At 36.6% G+C, this 27,019-nt stretch overlaps 1 protein-coding gene and 1 pseudogene across 1 annotated transcript; both read right to left on the bottom strand.

The window, feature by feature from the left end:
* Positions 1-124: 124 nt before the first annotated feature.
* On the bottom strand, positions 125-8,527 carry LOC122358681 (annotated as a pseudogene).
* On the bottom strand, positions 8,243-10,429 carry LOC122358680 (FRAS1-related extracellular matrix protein 2-like). Its single transcript, XM_043258537.1, has 5 exons — positions 10,282-10,429; positions 10,015-10,086; positions 9,411-9,592; positions 8,510-8,640; positions 8,243-8,392 (listed from the first exon to the last, which is right to left on the bottom strand). Exons 1-4 carry the CDS (start codon positions 10,427-10,429, stop codon positions 8,566-8,568), a joined length of 477 nt encoding a protein of 158 aa, XP_043114472.1. The 3' UTR covers positions 8,243-8,392; positions 8,510-8,565.
* Between the last annotated feature and the right edge of the window lie 16,590 nt (positions 10,430-27,019).

Genomic DNA, 27,019 nt, shown 5'->3' with positions numbered 1-27,019 from the left:
AATTATTAAAGCAGTGACAACAGAAGTGCTTCTGAAATTCAAGTACACTTTCGGACTGACAAAATCCAGAGGAGAGGTAGGCGCAACCACTCCGAGTCACCATGTGTCCTTGCGTGCCGAGCAAATGAACAAGAGGCACTTGCAAACAAAAAGTGATTTGAATAAAAGGGTCCACAGTTGGTAAATCAAACCTCTGAGCTGTCATTGCTATCGAGGCTTTGCGTCATCATAGGCTCTGTGCTGCTGGAGCCTTTCGGGGACTCAGTGATGTTCTTATCCCGTCTAGAACGCACCACCAGAATGACAAGAATGACAAGGAGGATGGTGAAGAGGAGACCCACCAAGATTCCTATGATCAAAACAAGCCGATCATCACTAGAGTCCCTTTGATTTAGTTCTCTAGGAATGATACCCTCTGCTTGGGATTCCTCGTGAAGGTCGGGATGTTTTTTTGAGTGCTGTGGTCCAGCGCTATGTGCAAGATGTTTGTGCCACGGTTATTTTCTGTGCCAATATCCTGAGCCAAATCTGGGCAGCGGTTGGCTGACCTTTTGGAAATCAGTGGCTGTGTGTCACAGAGTGATAGTCAAGGCTTCTTTTCCCGATGCCTCGGTTAGCGTTGTCTCTGGACCGGACGGTGTAGATGGTGTGAATGTACCACTCCTGCCTGTCGACACCTGGACAGTCTTATAGTGTTAGTATCACAACATTATCACAATGTTTTAGAAAGGTTTAATCCACCCCAAAATAAAAATGCCGTCATTAATCAATTACCCCCATATCATCCCAACAACTTCATTCGTTCTCAGAACACAATTTAAAATATTTTAGATGAAAGATTGTGACTGTCCTACTGACTCCCAAGTAAACAGCACTGCCAAGGTCCAAAAAGTATGAGAAACATTGTCAAAATAGTCCATCTTCTATCAGTGGTTCAATCTGTATATTATGAAGCGACAAGAACACTTTTGTACACAAATAAAAAAGGAATAAAAATAATTAAAAATATATAAAAATGTCTGTCTCTTCGTGTCATCATAGTGCAATTTTGGACAATATCAACAATATCAATATCGTTTGCTACACACATTTATACTTTGATCAATACACGTATTTACAGGGTATCTTTGTGTTGCGTTTGACACATAAGCACATATGCTGTTTGCGTTCAGAAAAATTCTCGTGGAGTGAACACAAATTGACAAATTGTTGAATTAGTGTCACTATTTTTATTTACAAATAGTATTCTCGTCACTTCATAAAATGCAGATTGAAACATTGACGGCAGTTGGAGTATTTTGATAATGTCATTCATACTTTTCTGGGCCTTGATAGCGTATTTTACTTGGCAGCCAATGGAAAAGCCTTCCAGTTTTCATCCAAAACATCTTCAATTGTGTTCCGAAGTCGAACAAAGCTTTTACAGGTTTGGAGCAACATGGTGGTAAATGATTAATGACTACATTTTCGTTTTGAGGAGTAACCCTCTAATTTGTTGTGTCCTCTTACCTGAAACAAAGCTGTGGAATCCAACCTAAAGCCGTCAGAGCCCGGCTGCCTCACCAGAGGTAACGCCTGAGGATCATCTACAGCGAGGAAAGCATTGAAACTAATGCTACCAAATGTTCTCGCTTGAGTTTCTGGCTGAGCTTTGTCCTGTAAAGAAGAATTTAAAAATTGCACATCATATCATTACTGATTCTGAAAGCTAAGTAAAAACAAGGTGCCATAGAAGCACTATTTATATATATTTACATGTATATACATTTATTATACATAAATATATTTAGTATATAAACATAACACACTCAATATTATGTAATATTATTAAACTTTTATTTTCGGATATATACATTATATATGTGTGTGTGTGTATATATATATATATATATATATATATATATATATATATATATATATATATATATACATATGTGTGTGTGTGTGTGTGTGTATATGTATACATATATGTATTAATAAATTCTAGATACTAAAATAACACTGAATCAGCTAGATCCAGATTGCAGTCTGCAAAAAGTTCCTAAATATGATTAATCATAACTCTATAACTGTTTAACTGTGAATGTATGGCTTTATAATGTATGGTTTTTCAAGTATTAGAAATTGAAAGTCATTGATTTATATGAATGAACATGTTTTTACCAACAAGTTCACACTTGATATGTTAATATGCAAATAAAAGTTTCCATAAAGTCTTATATTTTGTTCACCATATATATATATATATATATATATTTTTTTTTTTTAACGAAATGTATTATACTAGACATCTAATCTAGACTGTCCAACATTTGATGCAAGGTTTGGGCTTTATTAAAAAAAGTGCATGTACTTACAATGATCTTAAATCGGTATAAAAGGGACGGTGAATCAGCTAGGCAGCCGTACTCAAAGTTGTCAGGGTTGTATTTTGGGATGTAGCCATCCGCCCCCGTGCACAGGAACACCTTCTCAATGTTACAGATGAACGAGTCTCCAAGATTCTGAACAGGATCCACCATTACGGCCATAGATGACATCTCTAAACAATGCAACAGTAAATGAAGTCAACAAATGAATGGGAGGTATCATATTTCTAATATTTGAATAGAAATAGAGTTGTTTGTGGCATTTACCCTCAGAGAAAGCCATATCACTCTCCTGACCAAAGCCCATGGAGCCATCTGACAACCACAGAGTCTTCTTTGAAAGCAGCAGCATCTGTGTGTTAAGACTGAACTCTGCAGAGACTGGATCACTCACCTGTTGACTCAAGTCAACAACACAAATGTTACTTCTCATTGGAAAAACTGGTACATTTTAAATAACATTTCTCTCTTTAGTTTAAGGACACGTGTACCAAATAAATCAATTAGATCCTTCAGGAAATTAGAAGACAATAAATGACATTTTGGCGCACTCCAAAATTCACTATCAATAATGCTATGATTAAGGTATTTTTATTTTTATCTTTTACCAGGAAATGCACATTGAGATTACTACTGGGACAGACGGTAATTAAAAGTCTTGAGACCAAAGACTATAACTACTTTACATGCTTTTTTATTACAGATTTCAGGTCTAAAAATATGAAGCAGTCCCGAAATAGATTTATATATGAAAAATGCCAGTGTTTAGTCTACGAACGGACAAAGAAGAATATCCAACACAATCACACTTAAAATATAATAATAATAGAAAATATTTATTTTGAAACTGCAATAATATTATAATGAACATTTGTGTAATATAAACAAAATATTTTAATGTAGCTCTGTTTAATGTTAAAATAAATAGTTATTTTTAACAAGGTGACTGATTAAGCCAAACTGTCCCATTTTTCCAGGACATTCCAGAATTGATTATTTAGTTGGTTATTTCTGCAATGCGGGCTTTGCAAAAGAGTCATATAAGACATGATTCCTGTAACTTTGTAACTCACAGCGCACACACACACATACACACACACACAGAAAAACTTTGTGCTTGGCTATACAGCCTTTGCTGTAAGCCCTTTAATGAATCTCGTGATTCAGTATTGACCTGTTGGAAGCGTATGTCCAGATCAAAGGTAATTGGCTCTCTGGGGTGGCACACGGGATGGAAGCTGTACTCAACTCCGGGAGAAGCCGTGCAGGGGAACCAGTTTCACCGTGTCGTTCCCGAATAATCCCTCACCTGCAGAAAAATATTTCAACACTTACTGTATCAGAGACAGTAAAAGACAAAATGACAAATCCAATCATGAATGCATAGTATCAGATTTAGCTTTAAACAAAAAAAAAAAAGGCACCAGACACCCTAAAGACTTACAGCAAAGTCAGAGATGAAGGTCCACTGTTGCATCGGCTGGTTGTATGTTGGCTCACTTCTCACTAAGCTAAGGTTAAAGGTCAGCCGGGATGGTCGCACATAACCATAGAAGTCATGGGGAGGCTGTGGTGACACACATGTTATTATTGTTTTTGTATGCAATACACTATCCCATCATAACTGGTTTTAGAAAATGCACTAGAAATTGGCATTTATCAAAATAATTAATTGAATGAATTTTGAAAACCAAACAATTGTATTATTATCATTATTTTATTATTATTATTTTATATCATTAACACACGTTCAGCATAAATTCATGATATACAGTATATGCTAGGTATGTTAAAGTTAAAATTTTAATTGAGTTCTAGTTATATGAAATCTTGTAGAAAACACAAGCTAATAATAATCATAATATTTCTTTTGATTTTGAAGTAAAATACGAAGTGAATTTGAATTTGAAGTAAATTTATTGACAGTATTTGTAGATGTTAGCTAGAAAGCACAAAAAAAAATTGAACAACATCATTTAGTATATTTAATAGGTTTAATAACACACCTGAATGTGCGGTTACAAAACCCCTCGGAAGCGAGCTTCTGTTGGAAGTTCACAACCAAAGCGGCCTTGTTCATTGATGCGCATGCTTGTAGGATAGAGGCACCTAAAATGAAATATACACTACTGTTCAACATTTCAGGGTTAGTAAGGCTTTTAAGAAATGCATTTTTATTTAACAAGGATACAATCTAAAAGTAACAGTACAGATATTTCTTAAGGATTGCATTGTGTTGCCACATTTTAAAATATATTATAATAAAAACAGACATGATTAAACAATCATAATATTATGTTTTATTTCAATGCTATTCAAATAAAACTACTATTTCTTTTTGAAAAGTATAAAAATACTATTTAAAAATAATCTAGTCCAAAAAATATGCTAGATTTATTACACACAAAAAAAAGAAAAACATGAATGTCTTGCCTTGTAATTCAGCTTCCGGGGGACTACCAATGCCATCTCTCCACAAGATAGCAGTGTCATAAACAAAAGTGAGACGCAGCTCAGACTGCAGGTCAAAGTGCTGCCAACCTCCAGCGCCGACTGGCGAATGGAAGGCGTGGGACACGTGCAGCGGCACTGCGCGAGGAGTCACGTAAGACTGCACCAGGTTCAGCACCTACACAGGACACAAGGAAATACTTCAGAGCATAACAACTACCCAGCCAACAATGCAGAGTTTTTATTTGCCTTTAGGAAGGTTAGTTTTAGTGGTTATAAAAATCCTAAGATCCTAAAAATAACTAATAGAGAAACGTTCTAAATAGGTTCTCTTTAATTTGTTACCAAAAACATGAAATATGAAATGTTAATATATTTATGGGCATAAAATAAAAATTATCATTCATTTTAATATATTATAAAAATATATATTTTTGACCACTGCTACAAATTTACCCCGTCTACTTATGGCTGGTTTGTATCTGTAAGGACTGCGTATACACATGTGTCCCCAGAAGGTGGCGATGTTGCTGTTGTTTTAGCGAAAACTGAATATACTCAGTTTATCCACAAAAGTGATCATTAATGGATTAAATCAAAAACTTAAAACTCCTAAAATTAAAGTCAGAATCACAAACATTTAATAGTAAAGTTTCAAAAAAAAAAAAATCTAAACTTGAATTTGCTAATTAATGTGCTACAAATAGCAGTTTACTTTGACTTTAACTGCTAACTTGCTTACTCCTCCTGGAAAATGTTTTTGGATAACTTCACCCATCCTGTACAGTGTACAGTGTACACCCATTCATCTCTGTTTAATGACACTTGTCCACTTTAATTAACTGCAGAGTAAACCAGCATAACTTCGTGTCCATGGTGAAGACAAATGAATGGCTCAAACAGGCATGTAAACAGTTGTCTAAAGCTTGTTTAAAAGGCTACACTCTTTTAGCTGGTTGTTTAAAGGGGAGGACAGGGAAAAAAAAAGTCTTTTTATGATCTAAAGGTCAGTTTTGACTCATTGTGGGCGAAAGACAAATAGTGAACTGCTTAAAGCAGGACTAGAGGTGCATAAAGCCAATGCCTTTACCAATAAGCTAAAGCAGTTAGTACGATATAATGAATCAATGTGATCTCACAACTGCGAAAAAAGTCTTTCCTTTAATATGTTTGGCAAAGACTGGGAATCCATATATCAACTGCAGAAGTCTAAACCTTACAACGATTGAATAAATTAAACTGACACTGAAACAAAACAGACACACGTTAAGTCTCTTATACTTACAGAGGCTGCATTTATTTTATTAAAACTACAGTAAAAATAGTACTATTGTGAAATATTATTGCAATAACTTAAAATAACGTATCCATTTGAATATATTTTAGCGTAATGTATGCCTTTTAAATTTTCAGTCATTACTCTAGTCTACAGTGTCACATGATCCTCCAAAAATCATTATAATATGCTGATTTGATGCATTCTTAGCATTATTACAGATGAAAAAGCTGCACTGTTAGATTTTTTGGAGAAAATATGTTTTACTAGTGCTGGGCAACAATTAATCATGATTAATGCATCCAAAAAAAGGTTTTGTGTACATAATATATGTGTGTGTACTTTGTATATTTATTATGTATATATAAATGAACGCACATGTGCATGTATATATTAAATATATATATATATATATATATATATATATAAATATAAATTATATGAATAGAAAATATTATATATATATATATATAATACAGCTAATACTAAAGGCATGATGTAATAGTAATAGTAAAAAAGCAGATCCTTTTCTTTCCTCACCTGTCCATCAGTCCCGATGGTCCCTCCGCAATCGTTGAGCAGTTCAGACATGTCATAGTAGCTGACAAACTCCCACAAGCAGGCCTCCAGGTGCAGGTTTGGTAGAATCGTAGGGTGCTTTGACCCTGAGAGCGGTGTTGTACTGGTAGGGTGCAGTCCGCCGATAGCATCTGGATTGCGTGTGGCACCTGTGATGAAGCCGTGTAGCGTGTCCGCACCTCTGTGTAGTCAGAAGGTTAGAGCAGCGATGGTTTCCCACTGCAGCGTGCCGTCCGGACTCAGGGTCAGCTCAAAGTTGGAAGCGGCCGAGTGGAGACTACAGGTAACATTCCTATGAAAGAGAATGAAGAAAAAGATGCAACATGTATATATCTGATCTGACACAGAAAGTGAAAAGCATTTTTAATCCTTTCTATTTTATAATGAAGCAACATCTGCTTTTCATTATGGTAAAACTGGTGTACAGGTGCACTGACCGTCGATGTGGGGCATGGTAACAGTCAGTTTAATGAGGTTTGGGTGGTCTGGATCTTCTGCTCCAGTGTAGCGCAGCTTGGCAGAGAAAGGCTCAGCTCAACTGTGCCAACAACCCGAGGCTGGCACATACCTGATGACGACAAAGGAAAAAATTATCACCAGCAGTTTAAAGGAGCCGTATCATTAATGTTAACAACCCAAGTGAAAGTGTAAAAATGTTAAGCGCTAATAAATTGGAACTGGATCAGATTACTATGCATGAATTACAAACAGTAAACAGTTTAAAGAAATTCTGGATATGACTAACTCAAGTTGACTTTGGTTAAATAGACAAAGAAAAAAGATCAAAAGACCCAAAAACTGTTTTTGATTGCGATCTCGTCACATTCGCTGTAGTTCAAACTACCTCGAAGGTTTAGGTGTAAGTAGATGGTATGTTAATTTTCGTCATAGAGCAATAGAGCTATAGCACCACTCATCTGAAATTTCAGAACTGCAGGGATATGTGCAAAATCAACGTCACATACAGTAAAATGTACGTTCATCTGTTCGGGTAAAAAAAAAAAAAAACAAAACACTCTTTTTAGTGCCACTCAGTGGACATTTCACATCGAATGCATCACAGCGCACTTCCACAGGAAGCTCCACAGGCATGTTTTGTCATGAGATCAGGCTCTGTATTGGTGTTAATTCTGCAATGCAATAAACTCACCGTCTTCCTGGCTGATGGAGACTCTGGGGCTGGTGAGCTCCAGCCCTTCATCTCCATTGGAGTTGACAGCCAGGCTGCACACTGCTGCGAGCCTGCCTGGAAATACACTGAGTCTAATGTGATTGTTTTGGAGGAGGTGAAGAAGGTGTCAAAATCCACTTCCTTCATGGGGCTGGTAACACCGTCAGGTCCCGTCGGGGCACTGACCAGCCAGCGGTATCGGGTCAGGGTGTTATTGATGTGCTCAGCAACACAGATAGAGCCCGTCGGTCAAAGTCACGGATATTTGGGGCTGCATTGACTAAAATAAATATATGAATATAATAAATAAATACAAATCGTAGAGATTTACACATATTTACAGTACATTGTCTAAATTCACTATTATTCACTCATTCTTTGTGAACCTACCGTAACACAGATTACAGGATATCCTGCGACTGGCTGAGAATCTCTAGTGCTGCTTGTATCATCGTACTGCAGTAGAGACACCACTACTGGCACCGAGGGGAAGGTCACATCAGCCATACTGTTCGTCTCTTCGATGTAGATGATGGCTTTCGTGACCTGAAGATTTAGAAAAGAAGCTACAATGAACACAGTGTATCCTTCAATGGCAATTAAATAAAAACAGGTATCATGCTATTGATTATACAAAGACATTTTTGGCATATTATGGACTACCTTAATATCTGCTACCATGTTTTCATCAGGTTTGAGGTGGACAGTGAAGGCCTCTCTCATCTCTCGTACGCCATCATACAGAATTTCCACTTCCACAATGTGCTCAGTCTCTCCTTCTTTAAACTCCACATCTGCAGATGGGAAATTCACATTTTCATGGGGTTTTTTTATGTGTTTTATACGTAAAATACATTAAAATTATTTTTTAAAGTTTGATAAATAACAAATGCGGGACAACATATATGTAAAAAAACATGAAGAAACATGTCCAGCTCAAAATTATGTTTTTGTTTTAGAATAAGCGTGCACTTTATTATCCTCAGAATTACTCATTATTTTTATGAAAACTAAAGAAATTTTCTTCCCAAATTCTCATTACTTTTTATGCTCAGTTATTTTAGTTTTAGTATTTTTGTTGCAGTTATCAGTGATGATTCTCATTAATTCTCAATACTGTCATTTTTAACAGCATTAGAGTAAAAAAAAATATTTACTGTAAATAAGCATAAAGTAGGCAAATAATAATTATACAGTTATACATGTTTTATTTTTATCTGCACAAAGTAAGTGGAAAATAACTATAATTAACAGCAATTCTTAGCATATAATAATTAGCATAAATTGGGTAAAATAACACAAACACTATTTAGATATAATATGTAAAAATTATTCTTTTCTATATTCTTGTCTGTCTTCTAACTCTTATTCTTTTATAACAGTACTGTATTGTGGAAGGGAAATGTTTTTATAGTATAACGATAATCGAAAAATATTTATAAATGGTGGAGCTATAGATTTTTAGTTTAAAAAATATGGGGTAAAATATAAAGCAGACATGTCCTTGATATTCCCCAGTGAGCTGTTTTAGAAAACCATGCTATGATGTTGTGTTTGAACCCACCTTCAGAGATGGGATGGTAATCTTCTCCAGAGGAAGCGAGCCATCCTTTGTGTGGACCCGAACCACAGACACCTTGGATGTGTCTCCTGTCCTCTGGACCGGAATCCTGACCACTGAGATTTGCCCTGACTCACTGGGTTCACTGACACTAAACTTGGCTGCTCCAAAACTGATAATGGCCTCTGGGAAAGGAGATCATGGGAAAGGAGAGATGTATGTCAGCCCCAAAATATCACTTGACTCTGGGGTTGATATGAACCAATCACCTTAGACAGAAAGATGATTAAAGATCACATGAAATCAAGATGAGAGTTTTGTAGCTTCTAGTCCAAATCTTTAAAACCTTAATCCACATATTTGCTAATGTGCCTATAAATGTTGACATAACACATTTATCCCGATCATAGAAAGTTATATCTAGCAGATATGTGCATTTTAAATGTTATAATAATGCATGGTATTTTGTAAGTGTTTCTTCTTTATACTTATCTTCTATACACTTTCTGAAAAAAACAACAAAAAAACACTGCCTTACAGTGCATCTAGTACTACTCTAGCACAAGTGGGCACAGAAATGTGAAAAAATGGAGATAAAAAGTCTTACTGTCAGCATCATCCTTTATCTTGATGAGTGTCTCATTCTGAGCCCCTATAGAGGCCCGAATGGAGACTCGCTCTTAGAGCTTCCCAGCACCAATCTCAGCTCCTCGTCTTCCTCATGTTTGGTGTCATCCACAAGAATGAGGACACAAGGCTTCTCCACCTCTCCTACACAATCAATCGATAGGGATTTGCTATTTAGCATGCATAAAAATGTTAACATTTCCTGCTATATTAAACGTTTCTAGAGATAAACACTCGAAAATAACACCTGGTAAAAAGACAATGGTGGAGATGTCTGTGTTCGACCTCTCGTTGAAGTCCATCATGACTTGGGCGAACCTTGGCGGCTGTAGCACCTCACACTGGACTTGTAGCTCAAATCTCACTCCGGTACACAACAGCAGATACCTGTCCATCATTCTCATTACCTGTGTGGTAGGATCTCGGAACTGCACCTTGGGCACTAAAACAAGCAAACAAAATTGTTATTTTCAAATCAATATGTATCTTTTTTTTCCCTTGTCTAACATAATATTAATGAAACTATGTACTATGTTTTGCCTCTTTATGGTTGTAAGTTGCACTCACAATCTGAGATGGAGTCGTTGATGTAGATTGTAGCTTTTCCTGGTTCACCCAATATGCCGTTCATTGGCATACTGGAGAACCAGCTCAAACTTCTCTGGCCCTCCAGCACCGGCTGTCCCAGGTCATCCAGGATTGTTACCTTGAGCGTCTGCATGTTGGCGCCGGGGGGAAAAGTCTAGGTTCTTACTAATCCCAACGTAGTCCATACCAGCTGTGTTAAGGTTTACAGAATGTTGGTAAGGCAATGGAGAAAATATTCCAGAAATATCAACAGTACAAAAATAAATTCTCGTAGGTAAATTAACAGTAAAATAAACCTCTCTCAAGCACAGAAATGACCAAACTTTTTCTCCTCAAAAGAAGGAGAAAAATGTATACTGCCTGGTGAGAGAATACCTTTGTGGCGACATTTTATATTTCTGACCTGCTATGCAAATAATTATTTTATGGGAAATATCATGTATTATATGTATGATTACTGCTACGAAAAATGAGAAAAACCGAATAATTAATATGTATTTCGTCAATCCATTTTTGCTGATTTTCTAATCAAATTTAATTTGATTTATTTTAACCTTCACAAAGTGTTCATTTATTTCTTTTTTTTTTTTTATTGAACACTGGGTATTTTTGCAGTGTGTGCCATTGTTTGAATGAGCTGCCACTTGAATTACAAAGTCAATGAATCGCTGAATGAAATGAACTGTGGTTGAACACGACTGGTCTGTTCCTGACCAGAAAAAGCTGCAACGTGAACCAGACAGTCAATAGTTTGAGTTTACGAGTAAATTGTGTGAAGAAAATCCATAAATAGAGGCTTTCAGCAAACTGGAGACTGTTCAAACGATTGTACATCTGGATGTTTGTACAACATTAGTATTTCTAGATTATGTTAGATAGAGACACTAAAGATCTGGCCATGTTTATATCTTGTCAGTAAGTCATAGGATGGGCTCTTGTCGTCTGGCACTGTCTATTGATTTTGAAGCCTGAGGGGCCTGTAGCAACATATTATTGTCTCATGGTGTAGATTTCTTGAAATACAAGCTAGATAATGTATTAGAGCAACTGAGCATGTTTACAGTAATTATATATGAAAGCGGCTGCACATGAAATAATAGGAACCGACATCGTAATCTGTCTGATACATACCTTCGGCTGAAACAGGCTCAGTTTTTGAGACCGTGCCGTGACAGTTCCGCTTTTGGAAAGGTCACTTCCTGTTCTCCAAACCCCAGTTTCAACATAACCATCACTCTCATCCACATGGTACTCGGTTTCTCCAAAAAGTAAAACACTGGCACTGTTGGAAAACACAGTGAGATTTTTAAGGCTACAATCTACAAGATGCAGGTTTGATCACCAAACGTTCACTAATTGAACCAAGGTACAATAAACTAAATCTAACAAAAAAGACATGCACTGTATATCAACAACTGCAAACCACAAACTATATGGACAAAAAAATATATATATATAAGCTGGAAACAGAAATGAGGTTTAGGGTTTTTGTTGTTGTTGTTGTTGAACTGTCCCTTTAAGAAAGACATTTTTAGATTAGATTAGATTAGATTCAACTTTATTGTCATTACACATGTACAAGTACAGAGTAGTGAAATGCAGTTTAGGTCTAACCAGGAGTGCAATAAGCAGCAAGTGCAGGATATAGAAGTACAAATATAAATATAAGTTACAAAGATAAATATGTGATATGTACAAGTTAAATTACAGATGGGAAGGGAATTTACAGTGATTATGTGTAAACAATTTACAGATATCGTTATGTACATAAGAAAGAGCAGGATATACAGGATATGTATAGACAATTTTACAGAGGAAGTATGTACAGTGGATATGTACATACATTTACAAAAGATATATACAGTGGAGTGCAATGAATGTTAACAGTGCATTTTTGTATTTTTGTTTTTAATAAGTGGAGTGGGGCAGACATCAGTGGGGGGTAGAATTCAGTAGTGAGACAGCTCTGGTGAAAAAGCTGTTCCTCAGTCTACTTGTTCTAGTCGGGGAATCTGAATCGCCTGCCGGATGGCAGGAGGAAAACAGTTTGTGGGCAGGGTGAGAGGAGTCCTTAAGAATACTGCGTGCTCGGCGCAAACAGTGTTTCTTCTGGATGTCCTCAATGGATGGAAGTGGAGTTCCTGTGATGCGCTGGGCAGTTTTCACCACCCGCTGCAGTGCCTTACGGCTCAGCAACAGAGCAGCTCCCATACCAGACTGTGACACAGTTTGTTAGGATGTTTTGTGTTCGAATTGGAAATAATGTCATACAAGTCTTGACATTTAGTGAGTAAATGACAGAATTTTCATTTCAGCTGGGTGAGCTGCCTTTTTAAGAGTGAGGAGCTGTCTGAGGTGGCTTTAACAGAAGGTGCAGGGGATGTGGAGATAGATGGGCTAGCATGGACCTGCCTGTCTGCAATTAACACTTTACCCGACTTAGAATCCACTGACAAATCCTTGTTCATACCTCGCTAACACCATATCTGCTGCTGAAAGGTCTAAGTCACACTCAGCTTCCAAATGTGTTTTTTCTTGGAAGACACTGTGTCATGTACTGAATCTGACTGAGGTAAGACACTGAAGGTGTTGAGGAGTCTAAGCTGCTATGCGTCCACGGTAGGAAGCGCATCTATACCTAAGGAAAACAAACAATATGTGTGACAAGATTTTTTCACTCATTTTATTCTTGTGTGGCCTCAGAGGTGACATGATAAAAAAAACAGCAAGTTCATTTTACCCATAAATCAACACTGAACTGTTGGCGCATTAGGATGGAGCGCACCCGATGAGTTCATGCGAGGTGTTTGCGAAGTGTTTGTTATCATTGCACTTTTTCCATTAAAAGGCTTAAAATAGAACCACTTCAACATTTGAGCTTTTGTTTGGTCCCATTATTGAATATAATTTACCTGCCACTGAAGGGTTATTCAAGCTCCAACTCTTACATTATGAACTCAGCAACCATGAAAAGTGAAAGAGGAAAATACTGATGGGGACAGAGAAAGTGTTTGACTGACAGAAAGAGTTCACCGAAAAATGAAAAATTCTGACAAATATCGCATGCCATATTATGGCAGGTTTCGGCGTCTGAAGGCATGTCTTGGGACTGATCTGTTAAGTGACACGTTTGAATGTTGAATGTGTTGAAGTGAATATGAACACGGATAAACAGAGCAGCTTGGACAGTAAAAAAATTAAATAAATGCATCACGTAAATAAGACAGGTTTGTTATAACATACAAAGAAAACAAAGCAAGCAAATATAACAGGATTTAGTTTTTGTTTAATTCATATCCAGAAAAATGGATTTTATAACCATATAGTTTGTAATGTCACATTAAGGTAGTTTTGAAAAATCAAGTCAAGTCACAACCAATATAATTAAATCGTTCACACACGCCGTTGTTTGAAATTGGTAACAAAAGATTGCTATTTTTAATAAATGCTATTCTTTTAAACATTTTGTTTTACAATTCAGAATGCATCATAATTTTAGCTTTTTCAATTCAATTCTTAAAATATATGACCCTGTCTGCTAAATCCATGCTAAAATCTCAAAATCTAAGCTTGAAATGACAAGCATCAAAGTCTGATTTCAAAGCTACATTTTCGCAGAATGTTCTTCACCTTATTACGGATGATTTTATGTTGAAAACAGTAAATTGCAAAACACTAGGTTCATATATACTGAAACAGAAACAATATATAAATACCAACCCCAAGCTTGCTTTTTATTCCAAACTACGCCGTCCCAATGCAGCTTATTACTAAGTAAGAGCACAAGTAATTATATTGTGTCTTATATTTCCTGTTTAATGTGCTGAAACTACTAAATTACCAACTTTCCTTAATGTTCAAAGACTACATAACAAACTCACAAAAAAGTCGAGCGTGTTTTACCTGCGATAAAATGCACATTACGTTTGTGTGAAGTTGTGTTAAAGCTCCTGAGGGCAAATACATCTTTAGGCACTGCCTAGAGGTTTGAGTCAAGGGCGAAAATAAGACTAAATTGTTCATGTGGTGAAAATCCCATTATAAAGTGCACACTTCAGAAAAACAGAGGCAGTTATCTCTAGCTTTATCTAGAGTCTTGGAGGACGCATTAAATATAATTGCATGATATGCCTTGGCACTGCCAGCGTCTGTCCCTGCAGAGACATGAAGTACTGTGGGCGATCGGAAGGTGATATGAAATGAGTGCTTTGGTTAGACTTGTTGTGTGGAGTGCGCTTTGGTGTGTGTCTCGCTGCTCCCACAATCAGATAAGGATCATTTGTAAAAGGACAAACAGTGAGCTTCAAAGCACCACAGTCCATTAACTGAAAAGCAAACCATTGGCTCCTGCTACCCAAACCCAAACTCAGGTGCTTCACTGGTGGATTGGGTTACCAAGTGTGAGCTGCCATTATGCTAGTGGGCTAAATTTGAACTACTGAGGTTTTCTTTTCTTTATCACGAACTGCAGACTGATACGCCAATGCATTATCTTTCTAAAACTTGAATGATCTGGCCCGAACACTGTGGTGCGCTCGGCTCTGACACTCTGCTGCATTCTACTTCACTGCACGGTCGACAGCTTTGGTCAAAAGCTGCTCTTGAAATAACTCCAGCCAGAAAGCTTTCACAGAGACGGACCCAGGAGACTTTAACGCACAGCTTCCTCTCTCACCTCATTTCAACTGCGCTGTAATTAAACCTCCTGGTGGAAAAAGCCAAAGTAAATGTAATCAAAAGCCAGGAAATGTAATCAAAGAACCATGAAATCTTTCTTATTTTTAAATTATTGTTTAGTGTGTAACGCCCACCATGGTAGTTTATTAGATTTTTTTGTCAATGTTTTCTCTCTGACAATTTCGCATGATACCCGCACATCAATTTGCACCTCAGAATTATGCATGGAGTTCTGTTTGCTGATTCTTCTCGTGCACAATGCAGATTGTAAATGTTTTATCAGCAGAGGAAGAGATTCGGTTCAAAATGTTTTGGCTTAAAGGAATGTAGATGATTAAAAAATGTAACATTTTGCTTTACTTTTTGCATTTTCCTTTTTTTAAATGCATAAATAAAAAGACTAAAAAGTTTGGTGATGAGTTTTTGGCTTAAGGACTGCATTTAAAGTCACACCACACTTCCACACTGACTCAATCGATCATTTGTTTTTAACTTTTGCCTTATACAAAGAGGCATTGTCATTTTTAGAATAAAAAGGACCTGTCCAAACTGTTGCTATAAAATTAAAGTACAAATCCCTAGAATATCATTATATACTTTAACATTAAGATTTGTACTCATGGCAGTTAAATCTGATAATTGGAAGGAGTTGACCAATTCTTTTGGCAATATAGTGCATATATATATACATATATATACAATTATGTTGTGAAATTATGTATGTGCAGCACAGTGAAAAGAGGTAGAATGTGTGTGCACTTCACGTCCACATGCAGACATGTGTGCTTGAACTTTCCTTAGCATTCCCACAGAGAGACAGAATTTATAAAAGCAAAGACCTCTGGGTAGAAGAAAATGGCAGAGCACATTAACACAGCTCTAAGTGTTTCTCAGAAAGAACACACTGTACACATTTCCACAGGAGCTGAATTGATTTGCTGTAATTTACTTTAAAAAAAGCACAAGAACAGGTAATTCTCTTTCAAAAACATCCAGACACGTGTACTCAATTGTAAAAAAAAAAAAAAAACAGTTGCCTTGCCAGACTGCTTGCTGTGACTGACAATGCAAAATCTATGATTTCCAGCTAATGTTATATTACATTGCCACCACTTATTACTGTTTAAAAATGATATTCATGTATATTCATGGAGACCAAGTTAAATATTTTTTTGCTCAAAGTGCATATAAAACATTTATGTTGCATTTTCTTCATTCTTGTTATATTATTGCATCAACTTTGTTTCATTTTAAATGATTTAGTAACCACACAGTTGATTGTAGCTATTATATTTTTACAGACTATGGAACTTAATGACTACCGTCAACCGTCAATTTTGTCATTATTACTGATATAATTTTGTTATTGTTGAAAATATTTCTTCAATTAATGTACAGCCAGTAATCAACAGATGAAGAAAGAAATGTGATCTAACAATACCCTTCAATCACCAACTTCTCCACAGGACATCTTACCTGTAATCTCCTCTAGGCTGACCCAGAAAGCGGAAGACTGGATCTTAATAACAGGCTCAGACAGACAGCCACACCTACACTCATTTGCTCTCTCCAGATCCTCCAAGTGGTCCATAATCCACAGCACATTAACCCAGCACATATTATGCTATACATCAAAGCAGTATATTAGTAAGCCTGATCCTCACTATGGTACAAGTATCCTCTTGTTTACAATTGAACAAACTCAAATGTGGTTCTTCCTTGATACGTGCAAAGGGTGATTTTTGCAGTATCCAGCGGCAGTTACTGCAGCGTGCGAGGAACATGTCACGGCAGATTTCCTGAATATGACATTGCCAGCTGATTCTTGTTATACCAATACAATTACAAAAGACTTGTGAAAACCAAATGTAGGGATAGTAAAACCTGAAAGGTCTGCCTAGGTTTGGGAGTTAAGGGAGAACAGAAAATGCCATATTCTCTGCATAAAGAAATCAACAGAAAGTCTCAACCTGGATAGAAAAACAAATGTAGTGAGTAGTAATACTGTCTATCTATCTATCTATCTATCTATCTATCTATCTATCTATCTATCTATCTATCTATCTATCTATCTATCTATCTATCTATTTGCATGTCTGTCTGTCTTTTCTCTCTGTCCATCCATCCATCCATCATCTGTCCATCTATCTGTCTGTCTGTCTACATTTCCATCATCCACTTAGAAAACACAGGAAAAAACTTTGCTAATTTGTTTGTAACAAACTTTTTCTTTTGTTAAAAATCTTTAACCCACTGCAGTGAAGTCCAGTTTAAAGCAGACTATTTTTGCGGGTGTTGTTGCTGTCTGTGCGTGCTCTGAGTACTCTAAGTAGGTGGCACTCAATAAGCTGACACGGTGCTGTCTTTTCTAAAAACAGTCGATCAGGTTTCAGGTGTATCGTCATTTGCAAAAGTGAACCAGCACTGCTGTCAGACAGTAGCTCCAGGCAATGTTTTCCTCTCTCTCTCTCTCTCTCTCTCTCTCTCTCTCTCTCTCTCTCTCTCTCTCTCTCCGTTTTTACTCCTCTTTGCTGAAAATCTTGACATCAGCCAAGAATCTGGACTGGAAAACAAGATAACAATGAAGATGCAAATAAAGCCAGTTTCTACAGAGGCAGTTCTGTCCTTCACCCTGTGTGTTTATACTTGACAAATCACCCGTAAGAAATAGAGATCAACCTGCAAGCTGATATGTGTAGAGGCTTCCAATTGTCATTTATCTCAACTTGAAATCAAGCTGAGGCAAAACTAAAAAGTGCTAAACAAAACATCTTTGTCCTGTTTCTGTTGGCTTAAACAATACCCAGTTACTTGTGAAACTGAATCTACTCTATCTATCTATCTATCTATCTATCTATCTATCTATCTATCTATCTATCTATCTATCTATCTATCTAGTAAATTGAACCATGATACCATCACCTTTCCAGCCATTTGATCTTCAAATGTTTCCTGTAAGTATTTCACGTTCCTGACATTTGGAATGGCTTGGTGACATTCGGACAGGTTACAGATTGAAAAATATTTCATGAAGTCCACCTCATAAAAAAAAAAACTTGACAGAGACATCAAATGTGGCACCACAGTTGCGCTAGCGCCTCTGAAAGCTGACCCTGGAGACTCAAACACGCGTTTCGACGCATAGCGTTTTAAATTACATCTGCGACCAACTGTTGGGAATTTCAGGCATGTAACCTCTGTCCTCTAAAAGAAACACTTTCACCACCATAAAACCCTGCCATAAATAGTAATAAAAAAGCATAATCTATCTTGTAGTCCAAAAGCCCAAAGATCACGAGCTTCAGCCCATAAGCTGTCCATCATCTGATTTCCCCAACGTTTTGTTTTCCATGAGATTTTTAATGAAAGATTTGCTTGTATAAAACCAAATTCACTTCAAGCCTTACGTTACACATCAAAGCAAACTGAATAAATTAGATTCGCAAAGATTTTCTTCTGGCTTATGTGTGTGTGTGTGCAAGTAAATGCAAATAGATTTTCAGACCTCCCACAAACTCGAGGCTCCTTCTTCCTAGCTGAATCTGAGTTTCATGTAGGTAGAAATTAAAAAATCAAGCAGTTTTATTTGCATCTTTCACTTCCAGTCTACCCCTGTCTGTGCAGGATAAGCATCGGTCTCAGGAGATGCCGGGCAGCTGTGAGAGGAGGAGAAGCCGGAGGTGTTACTTTAGGCTGAACAGAGGCACAGTGGGGAGATATGATAGAGAACAACACCTGTAACTATGCCTGGAGATGGCGATAAAGGTGCTTTCTGGGGCACAGATGCACATGTGCACTCATGAACATGTAGCATGCCTGAGGACAACTTTCAGCTTCATAATGGAATAGCCCTTGTTTTTGATGCACATTTAAAGTCATATTAGATAAAACTATACCTTAAAATCTTAAGGATAAAATATATAAAAATTGTCAAAGTCAGAAATAATTGTATTTTCTTAAAAGGACAGCTACAACTTAAAAACAAATGCATATGATATTTTAACCTTCAATTCATTTCATGTAATTTTAATTCTATTTACTTTTTCAGAAACCGTTGATTGTTTCCCAGCAAAATTACATTACATTTCCACAATGCTAATTTTAATCAAAAATTTTCCCACAAATAATTTTTTCCAAGCTAAACTTCCCTCTGAAATGTTCAGACAGGTGGCTGCTCAGAGCAGAAAAAGAAAGAAAAATCTACAACACCATATTGGAATAATACTATCTCTCTACAGACAAAATAATCCATTCTCCCCACTTTAGGTGGGACTTCATATTCTTTGCTTTCATACTTCATGAATTATGGCTGAAAAATCATTTCAAGGTTGTTGCTGTGGTGTTCAAAATAAATCCACTATGAATTTAGATTCAAACATTCAGTGTGATCTTGGCTTCAAATTTCTGAGCTAGATCGCTGTAGGGCTGTGTTAAAACAAAGCCTCTGAAAGCTTCCCAAACTGCAGCCTTGGATGGAGGCACCTGTTAAGAAACTCCATTTTTTTAGCCAGCAAATTGCTCAAAGATTTAAAAAGAACAATTTGTTTTATATGATTACCTGCCTGAAAAACTTCCAGAAAGCTCATAAGTATTTTCAAAATTAAGAATATTCCAGTCTTCTGTGCATTAAAACAGTCCAAAACACTACTAATTAAGTTAAATCCCTCCAAAAAGTCCTGCAACTGTTTACAAACTCTTGCAATTATATATTTTCACTATGCACAGCAGAACTGAGTCCCACTGGATAATTTTGCCTAGTTTTTTTTAAATCCTCTGATCATCAAACTCAAACTATACTTGCTCTCTTGGTGAGCGTTACAGACTTATATAAATATAATAGTAAGCACACAAACAAGTCGAGAACACATCCAGCGCAGTTGAAGCATCTTACCGTCATCCGCATCAGACAGGATGGTGAGGCCTGGTAGTGGGGATGCTCACAGCTAACCAGACTGACCGCCCATGGGCATAGCACTGAGGTCACATTAAAGCTTTCCTCTGTTCACGTGCGAGTGAGATCATGCGATAGTGACCACGCGGCAGTGCTTCTCTATCTGCGCCACTTATCGAAGCACGCGGCACGCTGTGGTGTTCCTCGGAGTCGAAATGTAATCAGAATAGGAAAGCACCATGGTGGGATGCCGTGCGCCAGCTGTACCATGCCTGCGGATGAGAATAAAGAGGGAAGATTAGAGGGAGAGTTGCTGAGCATTCAAGGTGAATCCTACATAGGTTTTAGTTAGAGATACAACTCCCACTTAAAGTTAAAACTGCAGTTGTGCAGAAATGCGTCTGAGCTTAAAAATTTCAATTCATGAAATTTGATTTGGTTTTATAAATAATGGGAATACCACTGAGTTCATTTTCTATTATAATTTCTGCACCTTGTTGTGTGAAGCAGACAACCACATGAGGCTCTTGAGCTGAAACATCTCCCAGATCTTCCCTTGCAAGGAATCAAGTTCTCAGTACATCTTACCCTCGTCCAGTACATCTACTTAGCCAGTCGGATGAACACTGTGGATTCTAGGAGCAAAAACGGCAGTAATTTACTTCTGGAAATACATATAAAATAGTTATTCAAATCCTTGGTTTTGAGAGAGGTCAGGTGGAATCTTTCAGAGCTTGACTGTTTTAGTCCTCAGAAGTTTCTATCCTTTTAAAAATGTATGTTTAACTAGCAGATTCTGTAGCAGTGATTTTAAAGTGGCATTTGATCTCTCTGTTGCTGTCAAAGGTTCAGAAACTGTATAATAATTTCAAAGACCAGAAGTTCTGTGATAAAAATCCTCAACCATTGATGTTTTCCTAAGCGGGAGATATGAACACTTACTATCAGGCCAGGGTTGAGCCTGGCTAAAACAATCACAGGTGTCCTAATTTGCCAAACCCGGAGGCAGCATGAAAGATTAGCCTGTTGCTTGAGCATTTTGAGGTTCAAAACTTTTGCCAACTTTCATAGTCACCACTTTAAATAAATTAATCCTCTTTATGTTTACATCAAGACTTGATTTCAGGCTATATTGAGACCAATGCCTGGCTGAGCAGCTCCTCTGAGAGACACACAGCTACTTAGCAGTTTTCTTTCAAGAGACTCAATTATATACACTTATTCAAATCTGCATGGAGCTTTTGCACACAAAGAAGATAATTAAATGAGGTTAACACTTTTCAAACTGTGGCACTAAAGTTGTTTTTATGTTCTTACGAATGAAATAACCTGGAGAAAACTCTATCTCTATGTGATAAATGTCATGAGACCCACAGTAGCTGCAGTGTTATGTGCCTCTCCATGGAATCTCTACTTCAAAAGCTCAAAATAGACTATATAATGTTATCACTCTTAAGTAAGCACTGGAAAAAAAAAAAGATTAGAAGGTCGAGATTGATCTTTGATGAATGTGGCTTAAAAGGAGACATTTACTAAATTAAAAGTTATATATATATATATATATATATATATATATATATATATATATATATATAATGTATGTGTGTGTGTGTGTGTGTGTGTGTGTGTGTGTGTAACACAGAGTGATTTTGGAGAAATCAATTTGTGGATTTCACCATCTTAAGCAGTACTTAAAGAGATCTATGGAGAAAGCGCTCCATTCAGACAGATCAGAGAGAACAAGGGACTGCTCCTGCTCTCAAATCAGCCGTAGATCCACTGCCACAACTTCTGAGGCTTGGCTGCTGTGTGTTTGAGGAGGCACTTTGGGAGATGTTGTCCAGGATGTTCTGGAGATACTATGCTATGATTGCAATGTGCAGATGGGTGACAGCTGTGATGTCAGCCTTACGACACTCCTGTTCCACATTTTCTAGCTTTACCTTTGCTTGGTGGACTACATTTGGACTGATTATTATTCTATGCTCAAATGATTACATTTGCCTACATGCAGACATACGCTCAAAATCTAAAAGCATAAAACTTACTAAAGTAAAATTCTATAAAATCCATTAATTTACTGTCTAAATACATGTTATCTAAGTTTCATCATTACAAATGCATTCCCAAGAAAAAACTGCTTTCCTTTTCATTTGAGCATACAATCATTTTTTATTTTCAACCACATCCCACCTCAACTACTTTTTCAAAATCTAATTAATTCCTAATTAGTAAAATCCAAATGCCGTTTACACTTATTCTCATCAGTTCAAGTTAGAAATAACTCAACTCCACAGAAGTAAAATAACACTGTAAATGACATTGCATGTTGACTTTGTGTGATATTTGAGTTCAGATTTGGCTGATATCTAAAGTCTGCAGTACCTGAAGACTTTTCCGTCACTGAATTAAAAAAGGCCAGTACAGAGTTTTTATCCTCCACACGGCCAACAGATTTACATCTTACAAATTCTGCATTTTTTTCTCAAGAAATAACTGTGAGATATAAATTTGCAATTGTCAATAAGATGCTAATTCTAGGAAGGAAAAATACTTGACGTGTTCTCAGGGTGTGACTTTACTTCAGAATCTCTGTTTTCTTTTTTTTTGTTTATATCTCATAATACTAGTTTTATATCTACGCAGACATGAGTTTTACTGTATATCCACGCAATTCTAAAGAAAAAAGATTTCACTTATCTCACAATTCAGAAAAAAAACAGAATTGCAAGATGCTAACACACAATTGTGAGAAAAAGAGTTTAAATAGTGCATGTATGTGCGAATATTTTTAAATAATGTATGTCCTTTTCATTTTGGCATATTTTATAATAAAACCTACATTTTACATTTTAGTCATCATATACAATGTAGCCTTGGTAGGCTTAAGTGACTTTTAACACACAAACCTTTGAGCAGTAGTGGATATATCACCATCCCTGAACTGAATAAGACCCAAACAGAAGTAACGAACTCCAGGTAGTTGAGCTTTACAATTTGCTACCCTAACCCACATTCCACCCAGCACCTGGAACCAATGTTTTGATTTTTTTTTTTTTTGTGGCAGGCTCACCATCTCCGGGATCAACAATTTCCACAGATTGCTGCTTCTAGGAACTCCAGTGCTCCGCGAAGCGAGGGCTCCTGGCTTGGACGAGAAGAAATCTGGAAAGTCTCGGACTGCTCATATAGACTGTCGATAGAATGCACTTTCCAAGTAGCAATGATGGTTTGACCCGGGTTAAACTGGACTTGTTTCTCGGGCTTTCCACTCTGAAGTCTTTGTCCTTTCAACGAGAATTTTACCATCTTTGGTACCAATGCCTTAAGAATAGAAAGAGTGAATAAATATTAATATTAAAATATTTTACATAAATTCAATAAACAGAAATATATATATTTTCTAGGTAGCAGATGAGAGAAAAGAACATATTTTACAGATGTACATTGACAAAAACATTGTTGAGTGTCCTTTCAACAAACTGCTGTGTGCTAGTAAATGAAGACCACTGTCAAAGGGATTGAGAAGCTCCTGTTTATATCACCTAAGTCTGTGTTTCTATAAATCACAGAAAGAGCTTTGTTGTCAATAAGTGTAGAGGCGTTGCAGTGTGCATGACACCAACCATTCTGTAATAAAAGCTTCAAAGAGAGTGCAGTGTGCAAGATTTCTTTGGGAAGAGAATAAAGTCAAGACTATAAAGTCCCTAGTCAGCTACATCCCTCCAGAAGAGATCAGATGCTCATCCTGGCCTGGCAGAGTCCCACTGGAGGATCTCTGTCCATCAGGTTGACAAAGGTTTTGTCACCACGATGCCAGCAGCACGTTTGCCAGGTAGGCATTAATGGCTAACAAACTAACATTATTTATCTTCCCTAGAAATCTCAAAGGTCACCAGCGTATAATGAGATATTTATAAAGTATAAAAAAATAAATAAAAACTCAGAGGAAGAGTCATTTTGGGGATAACTGCCAGAGGAAGAATGATTGGGGAGAAAGCTTTGGCAAAGAGGAGAAATTAGGTTGCCAAAATGAAAAAGAATACAGCTATTTTGACAAATTTAGACAGAAGCGCTTTGATATTACGGTACATCACAAAAAAGGTCCTGTCATGTCATGTCACGTGCATGTGTAAAAAAGCAATTATTCAGAGAACATCAATGGAAAACTGAGGAAGAGAGTGAAAAAATCTAAATATTGAATAGAAATGTCATTTCAAGGAGCCTCATCTCCCACTTCAGTACAGGAAGGTCTGAGTCAGACCAGCGAGTGGATGAACAGCAGGCCAACAGCCCGTCTTATAGAGATACCCTGGACCAGGTCGAGGTGAGATGTGGAATGGTCAGGTCAAGCTCAGCATCTGGATGGAATATTCATCTGTTTCATCAGGGCTTATGGAAGGCTGTCGAGGTATGAACTGACAGCGTAACTCTCATTTTTACAGTGTTTTCCACGCTGAGTTCTTAAAATAATACAAATGAATTCCCTCTCAGCGATGAAATGCTGAAGAGTGCTCTCTGGGCATCAGGACTCCTTGACTTTAATTATTTGCCCCAATGTCATACTCTGTTGGGCTGCTGGAACTGATTTAGCTTAAAATGATATAAACATTCATTCCAGAAGCTGAAATTTTCTATTAAAGTTAACATTTCCATGACTCTCAGGTGAGTTTTACATCAGTAGGAAGCAATTTTCCAAACATACAAAAATGCAATTCACTTAAAATGTAATTCAAATCCATTTGGCTCCAATCTTTAAACTTTATCCCTAAGCGTATAGAGTTTAGAATATATTATACATTATACGTTAATCATATACTTGCTAATGTATTTAATTTTTACTGTCATCTTTTGAAACTTTTTAATCTTTACAAAATTTTCACTTATCCCTTCCAGAGGAAGAATTTTTAGAATATTTTTTTACATATTTACTAAATAAACAGTATTGAAATAGTTTACAATAAAACTACAATAATAACTCAAAATATTATCTTAGAGTATTAAAAGTTAAGTGTATACTTTTTTCAGTATGCATTTAGAGTGTAGCCACTTATTTTTACTGTGCTTTGTTAATGTCTCCTTGCTGAATAAAGTACTAATTTTTAAAATAAATGAATGAAATCTAGCTTTTCACAAGAGCATGCACACATTTAGAAAGGTACAGTGGTTTACAGTCAACCTGTAAAATCTGAAGATCCTGAGTCTCACAGAAGTTGCAATATGCATATGAGTTATTGTATACCAGAGTATTTTTGGGAGTCAAAAAGTTCAGTGAGTCATAAAAAAATATTTGGCTACTATAGTTATCAAATATATAAGGCCAATACAAGAATAAGCGATGCTACTACACAGAATGAACATATCTTCAACCGTGTATTGCATAAATTATGTACTTTTTATTTTGTGTATAGTATGCAATTTAAGCCATTTGAAAACTTTCACTCTGCTGACTGTGGAAACTCACCTGGCAATTGAATAGTATACTTGGGTTGCCGATTTTAATTTCCACCGTTACGAGTCATAAAAACTAGCACATTATCAGCAATTGTGGATGTAGTGAGAGCAAATGATGCAAATCGAAGACAACTAAATCTGATGACATGAAGGCAACATCAGTGGGAGTTCGAAGGCCAAGGAATGGCATTGATGTATAAAGGGCTCAATCAGTAAATTAAATTATGATTTATTTACCACTACAAAGAGCTTGATAAAATCTTACTCAGTAGTACATGATGGAAATTAAAGCACTTTCTTAACACATCACTTACTAACAAAATGAAGTCTACTTGGGAGATAACCTCTCGTCTCAAGACCACCTCAGAAACTTGCTCTCTTATCCACCTAGTAGTACTCTTTCTCCAGCCAGATCCAAGCCCAATTTAAGTGAAATGTTGATTTTTCACAGCTTATTACCTACAGTGCAAACACAAGAGCAGTGAACACTTCCCAAGTCAGGTAAATGTAATATCAAAGGTGCAGTGATTTTGGATGAGTGTTACACTGCATTACTAGTTATCAATTCCAGGTACAAGGTGGAAAAGTTGAACTTAGCTCTATATATTTTTTGTCAGTATACTTCAAGGCTTTCTCACTTTGATGTAGCTAATACTGGCCCACTGAGATTTAATGGAGGCCAGCTCCTCCAATTTATTACAGGTACCTTATTCATCTCAACAAGAACAGTGTGATATCAGTCAAAAACTCTGATGCAGCCCGGTGAGGGAAGCCTGAGTCTAGTGCTTCTTTTCTAATTAAAATAAAAAGTTGTCCTTTCTATCTGTGTTAAAATGCTGTTTTATCATCAGCGTTTGAAGTGGGTTAAAGTGAGGGCTCGCTCCTGGAGAACATCCCTACCAGTTACAATCTACACACAGACAGCCACACACAGACATCAAACACACACACACAAACATGACTTTATTTTACATGTACGGATGCAAATAATGAAAATAGGAAATATATAAGTCATCTAAGCTAAATTAAATGCTTCGAATTCAGATACAGTATGTAAATATATGGATAAGTTTAATGAAATCAAAATTGGAATTTTGTGGCTTTTTATTCTCGCTGGTAAGCTGGAAGCATTTTTAAGCATGAATGTAGGACTGCTATTACAAAATGACAAGCTGTAATAATGGTAGCAAATAGTCATAATTCAGGTATAATTATGCAAATGCAAGATAAGGTGTAATAAGGCCACAAATACAATTCATTTTTAATTTTAACCTTGCTAGTAGCTTGCAAAAAGAAGTACATAGTACAGGTAATCATCTAGTAAGTATAGTCAGTGTCCATTATTATACATAAGCAAAATGTACTTACCATGTAA

This window comes from Puntigrus tetrazona, chromosome 15, assembly GCF_018831695.1.
Source record: "Puntigrus tetrazona isolate hp1 chromosome 15, ASM1883169v1, whole genome shotgun sequence".
Taxonomy (NCBI): Eukaryota; Metazoa; Chordata; class Actinopteri; order Cypriniformes; family Cyprinidae; genus Puntigrus; species Puntigrus tetrazona.
Note: the sequence above shows the minus strand (reverse complement) of the source record. Positions and strands in the feature narration are given on the sequence as shown.